This window comes from Otolemur garnettii, unplaced genomic scaffold (genome assembly GCF_000181295.1).
Source record: "Otolemur garnettii isolate 467f Iridium unplaced genomic scaffold, OtoGar3 scaffold00012, whole genome shotgun sequence".
Classification (NCBI taxonomy): domain Eukaryota; kingdom Metazoa; phylum Chordata; class Mammalia; order Primates; family Galagidae; genus Otolemur; species Otolemur garnettii.
In genome coordinates this window covers 6937130-6946722 of record NW_003852407.1, presented here as the reverse complement: position 1 = coordinate 6946722, position 9593 = coordinate 6937130, and the positions used below count along the sequence as shown (strand labels likewise).

General features: G+C 39.6%; 1 protein-coding gene across 1 annotated transcript in view; it reads right to left on the bottom strand.

Moving 5' to 3' along the window:
• The window catches only part of EPG5 (ectopic P-granules autophagy protein 5 homolog), a 120251-nt gene that overhangs the window by 36821 nt on the left and 73837 nt on the right, over positions 1-9593 (bottom strand). The window contains exon 28 of the mRNA XM_012802003.2: positions 1287-1429. Coding sequence (XP_012657457.1) covers positions 1287-1429 — 143 coding nt within the window. The remainder of the gene's footprint in view (positions 1-1286; positions 1430-9593) is intronic.

Sequence of the window (9593 nt, the reverse complement as noted above, 5' to 3'; positions counted from 1 at the left end):
CCAGCTAGTTGTTCTATTTTCTTTTAGTTCAGAGTCTCACTCTCACTCAGGCTGATCTCCAATCCCTGAGCTCAAGGGATTACTCCCCTGGGCCTCCCAGAATGCTAGGATTATAGGTGTGAGCCACCATGCCCAGCCCCTCAATTTTCTCCACATTTTAAAACCTAAAACACTGGCTGAGGTTAAGGGAAGTATTTTTATATAGAATAAGATCCCAGAATAAAGCTATCCCTTCTAATTCTCACACTTTTTGAATTCATTTCCCAGGAAGAGAAATATAAACCTCCTGTTCACCTTATCTCCTTCTCCCTCCAGGCCCACCACCTATCTCCAACATTCTTCTCCATCCATCATCCCACTTTACTGAGTGGATCAACTGATATCAGTAGGTGCCAGAATGTGGAGTTAGTCACCTTAAAATAAAGGGCAGATGGCGGCACCTGTAGCTCAAAGGAGCAGGGGCACTGGCCCCATATGCCAGAGGTAGTGGGTTCAAACCCAGTCTCCACCGAAAAACTGCAAAAAAAAAAAAACCAGGGCAGAGAGTCAAGCCCCTCCTCCCTACTCATGTCCTGGTAGATTTGGAAAAAAGAGGAGGTGAGAGTAAGCCACAGTGAAACCAAATGAAAACTACAGAGACCAAACACAATTTAAGGACTACACTTGAGAGCCCTAATGCCCTCAAGCAACTACACTGTGAACTTCGTTCAATAATCTGAGTTGACAATGATGACGTTCCAGTTAAACGTGACTTGTTATAAACTTGAAGCACTAACTCTCTCCATGAGTGAATTTTAATACACTATGTCATTTCATAATTCAGGGGTCAGCAAACTTTTCTGTATAGGGCCAGACAGTATTTCATACCTTGTGAGCCAAGGCTCTTACAACTACTCAACTCTGCCCTTGCAGCATAAAAGCCAGAGACATTATAAATAAATGGGAACGGCTTTGTTCTAATAAAACTTTATAAAAATAAGTAGAGGGTCAGATTTGTCCCAAAGGTCACAGTTTTGTCCATCTCTGCACAAGTTTAATTAGTGGGCTGGGGGGTCAGGAGCAAGTAGTAGCATGTATGATGACTATTAATAAGAAAACAGTATTCAAAATTTATATAATTATGATGTTAGCTGTAGGCTTATAAAAAAATAATGAAAAGGAAACTTACATGGGCAGAACCCGTGGCTCAAAGGAGTAGGATGCTGGCCCCATATGCTGGAGATGGCGGGTTCAAACCCAGCCCCGGCCAAAAACAGCAAAAAGAAAAAATAAAAAAAGAAACTTACGTGATCAAGTTTTCTGCATGCACAGCAGCCTCCACAACATGAAGTGATGGTGGTTTAGCAGCTTCAGTCTGCAATTGCTTTACTTCTTTCCGCAAACCATGGAGTTGTTGGCTTATTGCTTCATTCTTATGCATGCCTTCAAACTAACGAAAATTAAAGCGGTCAACAGATTTTCTTCCCCTGCATGTTTCCAGAACAGGTATTTAATTGCAAATATACTGGGCATATGATGAAGAGAGTATTATTACAATTAATACCATAATTTAACTCAAAACTTGCAGTTCAGGTTCAGCACCCATAACACAGTGGTTACGGCGCCAGCCACATGCACCAAGGCTGGCAGGTTCAAACCCAGCCCAGGCCAGCTAAACAACAATGACAACTACAACAAAACAAAAAATAGCCGGGTATTGGGGTGGGCACCTGTAGTCCCAGCTACATGGGCAGCTGAGGCAAGAGAATCATAGGAGCCCAAGAGTTTGAGGTTGCTGTGAGCTGTGACGCCATAGCACTCTACCGAGGGGCTATATAATGAGACTCTGTCTCAAACAAACAAACAAAACACCCAACTCTCAGTTCAACCTGAGAAGGTAGGGAAAAATTTATCAAAACACAATTCAGTGATCTCAGGTTTTCTACAAAGAATCAAACTTAAATAGAATATCTTATAAAAACATCAAAATTTGTATCTGTATATATTGATTGCCTTATAAACTGATGCAATTTTGAATTAATATGCCAATGGTTCAAAGTCCTTTGTAGGGTATGTTCTACTTCACTTATGTTTTGACTCCTCAAACCCTCATCAAATATAGACCCCATGTCTTCTCCCACCATGTCCTTTCCTGAAGCACACCAAGGCTCTCTTCTGTTAATCAGGCCTCTCCCAGCCTTACCCTGTGTGCTCTCAATCCAATACACACACCACTCACTTCTAAACACCTGGCTGCATGAATGCCCAGCAAACCAGATGCTATTAACAAAGCAAGTGCCATTTTGACAAAAGAAAAGATATATAATTATAAAACAAACAACAAATAAGATAAAATATAGGAAAGTACCCAAATCAAATGCAAACCAAGTAAAAGAGCAAATGGCTGATTCAGTGGTTCTGGAAAGCTACTCTTTGATAAAAATTTTTGTTGATTTTCAGTAAAGACGTGAAAAATAAAAAATTTACTGAGACATGAAAGAAACTAAAATGTATTTCAATGTAAAATACTATCTTTTTTTAAGCCTATGCCTTTCTTACTTGATGGGGATTGTTAACATATTCTTTCTCTAAATGATGGTGACCTACATGATAACTGATTTTGTTTGTGTATTTTTAATGTCCTTTTTTAGACATGGTAGATGGAAAGGAGAGGACATTCTAAGCCCAAGCTGTAAAACAACCCACGTGGCAGCTGCGGGGGATGGAGGACAGCGAGGCAGAGAGGAGGAGCCCAGCCAGGCTGCAGCCAGGAGTGTGCAGGGTGTAGCAAAAGCACACCAAGGAGCAGGGGAAGCTGCCTCGGGGAGACTTTGAGTAGCAGGCTGGGAATTTGGCCTTATCTTGTAGGCACGGCCGAGAATGCTAAGAGAGCATTTAGAAGGCAGGGGTTTTAAATCCTACACTCTCCTCCCATGATCTTCCCCAATCATATTGGTGAGCTGTAGGGTCTACTCTTTCCCTTTATATGCTCAAACCCAATCTTCACCCACCAGCACAATTACAGGCATCCTTTGTAAATAATGTCAATACACAAACTTATTTAACTGACACTCTTATGTTCCATATAAGGCACAGAATTATAATAAATTCCATGTCACAAGCTCCTAAGGGCAATGGTCATTCTGTTTGGTTTACTTTCACAGAACCTTAGCACAGCGTAAAGGATAGTTGAGTCCCTACTTTTTATGATTGTGATAGCAATAACTTCCTTCTATAAAAATTCACTGTTTTGATCAAAATCTTTACAAATTTCTTTTAAAGAAAAAATAAGCTGAATGAGATCAAATGCATGAAAGTCAATACCTAAGAACATACAATGTTGACCATAATTCACTTTTGCTATTAGAGACAATAAAACAATTAGGAGAGAGAACAACAGAGAACAATAACAAATTGTTTATTAGAGAACAATAAAATAATTAAGTTACTTGCTTTAAACTACATTTAAAAACTGATTTAAACTAATTAAAAAATAATCAGTATAAATATCTGAATTAAATCTTAAATTTTTCAAATAAGAGACCAGTGTTTCCTGGCCTAAAATGTGATTAGGAGTATGTGCGTCAGCTTTTTCATCCAAGGTGACACCAACTACTATTAGACTGGGATGCTGAGGGTCGCAGAGTGCCACTAGCTGGCCTGGAGAGAAAGCAGCCAAATGAGAGGAAAAGAGAGAATCAGAGAGGAGGGAAGCACTATGTGAAGGAAAGTAGAAAGGCAAAGGGGAGGAGGGCCACTTCACTGGGAAATGCAGATACAGAACTAGGACCACTGTGTTACCCAGACTTTAAAACTGCTACCCCACCTTGTAGAAACTACTAAAATAAAACCAACAAGTTAAGGAAAATTTAGGCACTCTTGCAAAAAGAAAAGGAAAGGAAAGGGGAAAGAGAAAGGAAAGAAAAAAGAAAAGACAAGATAGACAGAAAGATCCCCAAATAGCTATTTTCTAGTCTACTTATTTTTGTTCATTATTCCCATTGCTGTTGAAAGTCTTCTTTTCTTACTAGAACGGAGGTGAGAATGATTAAACGACCACCAGATGATAATCACAAGAAGTTGTAAACAATAGAACAAAGCAATCTGGTGGAAGCCCCTCCACCTAACTGATTTTAAGTAGACAAAGAAATTTAAAAGTCGGACAAGGCAGGTCCTTTGGCAGGTTTTTACAATAGTGTGAAGCCCACTGTGGTTCTTTTCCACCTTTCACTTCTAGGAATGGGCAAATTTTTCACATGTTAATAAATCAACCCTAGGTCCAGCAAACATGCCCCACAATACCAAATTACAACAAAAGGAACCTAATTATAAATCACCCCATTTCCTCAGGGAATATCACTGACTTATCAGAGGCTTCTATTAGAAGGGAGAACACAGAAGAAGCACGTTTCATGTCCCATAAAATATATTTGGCTTTTGTACACCCCAAACAAACCGTGCATAGTTCAAACACTTGCAGATGGCTGGAAATTTCCAGGACTTTCTTTCCCAGAAAAATTCTATTAAGCATTAAAATATTCTCATGGTAGAATTTGAAATATTTATAAAGGAGCCACTAAAAATAATATTTAAAATATAAAATTATCTTCTGTGAAGCAATTGTAAAAAACTGAAGCAATCCAGAGTGTTCAGTTAAAATCAGGGATTCTCTAATCACCGAAAAAGATGGCAAAACTATCATCTAGACTCAAAGGGAAAATGGTATGTACACATGTTCATTTTTAGGAGCTTCAACTGTCATATCAGCTTACTCAGAATCATACTGCAAGTCTTTAGAAGCTGCAGTTGACACGGCTGAAATAAAACGGGCTGGCAATACTGAATGGGTTCTTGAACTCAAAATGAATGCAGGTTTGCATTCTGCCTGAGCTACCTACTAAATGTGACTCTGGCAAGTCTAATAGTGTCTCTGACCTATTTCTCTGAATTCATTCTCATTCTGTGAAGATAAGTGGGATAATGTAAGCAAAGCAGCTAGCATTAAGACCTGAGATACTGGAGTGTCCAAGCAAGTGACAAAAAGTGCTCTGAACAGGGCTGGGGAAGCGTGGAGTGCTATAGTGCAACCATCCTTACAGTCTTCCAAGATCAAATGCCCGGGAGATATTTATATTAAAAACAGAAGAGAAGCAGTGTGTACTATTTAAGTTGAGACTTCTATGGAAAACATTAAGATGTTTATGTTGGCCAAGAGTAAGCATAAAGAAGGAACTTCAAACTGCTAGTAGGAAAAAGTTCCAACTTCTGTGGTGTCACAGCTGAATAATATCTACAAAGTACCTGAAAGCAGTTAAAATCAGGGAACTTGCTTGTGAAGGATATAAATCTAAAGTTGTCGTTCCTTCAAACATTTCCATTTTGTGGCACTGACTGTGTGAGGCACTGACAATGTAAATGTGAATAAGACAAAGTCCTGACCTTGTGTAACAGCCATAGAACTCACAGTAATGCAAACAAGTCGTAATGCAACCTTATGAGTGGTGTGCCCGTGGCTGTAACTGACTCATTTGAGAGATGTTAATAGGCACCTACCATGTGCCCAGAGCCATGCTAGGTGGTACAGGCACACAAACTGGGACGGAAACCCGACTGCCAAAGAATTTGTTCTAACAGGAAAAAAGAAGTAACTACAACAAGCACTTAGGCACAAGCTGCAACAAGAAGAAGGAGCATCCTAATTTGACCGAAGGCCAAGTAGAAGAGTAGGAGGACAACAAAGATGTGAATGTGCATGTTGTGCTTGGAGAATGGGAAAAGTCGAAGTGGCTAGAAAATGAATGTTTGGCAAGTGGGAGAGAAAAAATGATGCCACCAAAAAAGACCAAGACAGATTATGAAGGCCCCTAAGAGTCATATTCCTCTTGGATACTGAGCCAATGTGGGTTTTTAGCCTGGAAGTGTGATCAGATCTATGTTTGAAAAGATGAGTAACAGAATGGAAAACAGACTAGACAGGGAGAGAAGCGAGGTGGGCCTACCGTGGAGCAGTGGCAATGGAAACAGAGAGAAGAGAATCAATTTAATGCCATGTCAGAGGCAGAACCAGCATGGTTTAGGAAGCAACTAGATGGAAAGTATGGGGGTGCAGGTGGTATATGGAAAAGCAGACACTGAGGACTAGGAAGAATAGGTGTGGAAGGTAAAGATGAGATCAGTTTAGAACCTATGGAGTTTGAGGTACCTATGGGATATTAAGGTAGAATGTTAAAGAGGCAGGTAGAAATCTAGATTTGGAACTGGAAAGGAAGAATTCTGAACTAAAGAAACAGAACAGGGTCATCAACACGTGAGTAAATGCTTCTTAATCACTATTCTGAGGGTCAACTAAACCCATGAACTCTCCAGAAAAAAATTATACATACACTATCAGGGGCTTCACCGACCCTCTAATGTGCACCCACAGACCCCAGCACAGCCAGCAGACAAGAGCAGATGACATCACATCAAGAATAGGATTAGGAGGAGAAACAAATACAACCAGCAAGCTAAGGGCTGAGTTGAGGAAGGGGAGTCCCTGGAAACTGTGTCAGAGATTCAGGGCACTGGATAAGACCACATGAAGTTCATTATGACCAGATGACATAAAGATGCTAAACAGAACCAAAACTACTGGATACAGCCATTAGGTGGTTAGTAGACACACATCTGAGATAGAAGGCACAGGTAGACAAATACGATTTACACATAAAAAGAGTACAACCCACCTTTTGCAGACCACGTTCTCTCCCAATGACAGTTTCATGATGAGTGAAAAACACTCAGAATTCACCCTCCCAATCTACCGTTAACACTTATCTTTCCAAAACTAAAGTCACCCATGACCAGTCACCCATTTGAGTAAAGGATGGCTTCAGATTCAAGTACAATCAATCTTTAGCATAGATAATGGCCAAACTTCATGGCAATTAGCATTTCAACTTTCCTCTACCTTATTCTTAGCCAGTAATGAATAGACAAAACATTAATACTTTATTTTCAATTCCTAGAAGAATCAACTAACAAATGCTGTCCAGAACAGCCTCAGTCACCAATTATAGTACTATATAATTTTCAAGAGAAATCTTATTTAAGTCTCAAACTATAAATGCTGTTCACTGTCTTCACATTTTTAACTCCCCTGGCACTTGTGCATTATCAGGCAAAATACTGGCTGCCATAGATACAGACGCTCTCATTGATACGAAACTTCAAGGAGCCATCAATGGGGGCTCTCGAGCTCCTGGAGCTTCCCAAGTGGAACTGAAAGTTGAGGCACTATGGCTAACTGCCTGTAGCACAGTGGTTATAGTGCCAGCCACATGCACCGAGGCTGGCAGGTTCAAACCCGGCCTGGGTCAGCTAAACGACAATGACAACTGCAACAAAAGAATAGCCAGGCACTGTGGCAGGCATCTGTAGTCCCAGCTACTTGGGAGGCTGAGGCAAGAGAATCACTTAAGCCCAAGAGTTGGAGGTTGCTGCGAGCTATGATGCCACTGCACTCTACTGAGGGTGACAAAGTAAGACTCTGTCTCAAAAAAAAGAGGAAAAAAAAGAAAGAAAAGAAAAGAAAGTTGAGGCACTAGACAAACAAGTGAGACCAGCAGAAAATAAAAACCTACTTTAAGAAAACTTGAATATTTCTCATGACATTATGGCCACAAAGCATAGCTACTTCTAAAATTTTTTAGCCTTGTATAAAACCTTCTTTTTTTCCTCTGTCTTTTATTATGTTTTCCTCCCTCTTTTGTCAAGCAATTACCAACTACCAATTTTTCTTTTGAGAAAAGAAAGTAAAAGAATCTCAGTACATCTGCAAAAATATTTAAGCTGTATTTACATCAATCCTTATAAGCCACTTATCCTCCCTCCAATCAAAATTACCTTGAAGTTATTTTAGAAAAAGTGTACCCTTTAATTTCAGAATTAATAAAGCAAAAGAATATTGAGGGAATTTCAATTGAAGGGTTCAGACAAATAATTCTGTGATCACTTTTTCTGTAAAGAAAAAGAGATAAAAGACACTGGTAGACTTATAGCTACCATGGTCTGCCTGGTGGTATTTTCCAGGGCAAGGCCCTATGAGTTAACAGGGGTCAGGATAAGAGACCTGTTCTTTGGCTGGGGAACCAAATATTTACAACTGTTCACAGAGCAAGCTGTCAGCAGGAATTGGAAAAACATTTCTTTGTACTTATCTCACTAGTCACTTATAAAAATGCATTTTAGGAGAATTCTCTTTTATGTAGAATTAATAGCCTGGCAAACATATGTAGTTTCAAAATATGGAAAAATACCATATTTGTAAAAAACACAGATTGGTAATGACATCCCTTTTTTATTATAGCCATATACATTTTCAGTTTTTTTCTCCACTAACTCAAACTCCACCCTGATTTGGAACCTCTTCCAGTTTTAGGACTTTGGCAAGTGATCTGTCTTAAATACTTTTACCTCGGTCTCACTACAGCATTAGTTACTGGCAAAAAAAAAAAAAAAAAAAAAAACAACACTGAAAGAAAACTAACTTTATAAAGTACCTGGGCAAAGATAACTCAATCTTTAGGAGTTTCATGTTTACAGCCTAAACAGGAAACTAAGGAAAATATTTATGCAGGAAAATAAGTTGGATTTATTATTGAGATAACTCAATCTTTAGGAGTTTCACGTTTACAGCCTAAACAGGAAACTAAGGAAAATATTTATGCAGGAAAATAAGTTGGATTCATCCTGACTTTTAGGTCAAACTTCTTAACTTTAGGTTCATACAAATATGTTGGAAAAATCAGAAATAAATTTAAAAGGTAATTAAAAATACAGTAAATGTAAAAGATTATTTCAGAGAAGACATTTTGGAGAAAAAAAGTCTTCCCAATGAAACTGGTGAAGAATACCTGAACACATGAGATCAGCAAAAAAAGAAGGGAAATTACTGAAAGACATCATCCAGAGTGAGTCAAATCAATTTCCCCCAATTTCCAAAAGCTAACAAAAAAGAGCTATTTGTGTGCAAATGTATTCAGGCCCATCTCCCAGAGTTCTTTCCCAGGGAACACTGAATCCACTGGCAAAAGGAATAAAGTGCAGCGGTTAAAGAGCGTGGGCTTGGGAGCCAGACTACTGGGCCTTCTGGTTCCACCGCTCGCTGGCTGTGGCACCTCCAGAATGTAACTTAACCTCTCTGTACCTCCATTTCCTCATCTGAGAGATGAAGGTGACAACAGCCACCTGGAAGGGTTGCTGTGAGGAAAACAATAAATCATGTAAAATGATTAGATAGGGCCTGTCCTAGAGTAAGTGCAAGAAGGGAAATGTGAGAGATGGTTCCACGTTTGGTCCTGTTCTTGCATGTCTCCCTTCTGCCCGCTGGCAGGCTCCACCCAGCTCATCTGCCTCCCACATGTCCTTCCCATACTTGTCTCAAGGGCTCCCTGCTGTCCACCACAGACAGCCAGGGCTCCCAGTGATCGTTCACACCAACCTGTACAATGTGAATCCCCACCAGCAGTCCCCAAAACACTTGAAAATAAAACTAATCTAGTCTCTGACTCCCAAATGAAATCATGGCCATTCCATTACCCCATTCTTCTTCTTCTTTTCTTTTTTTTTTTTTT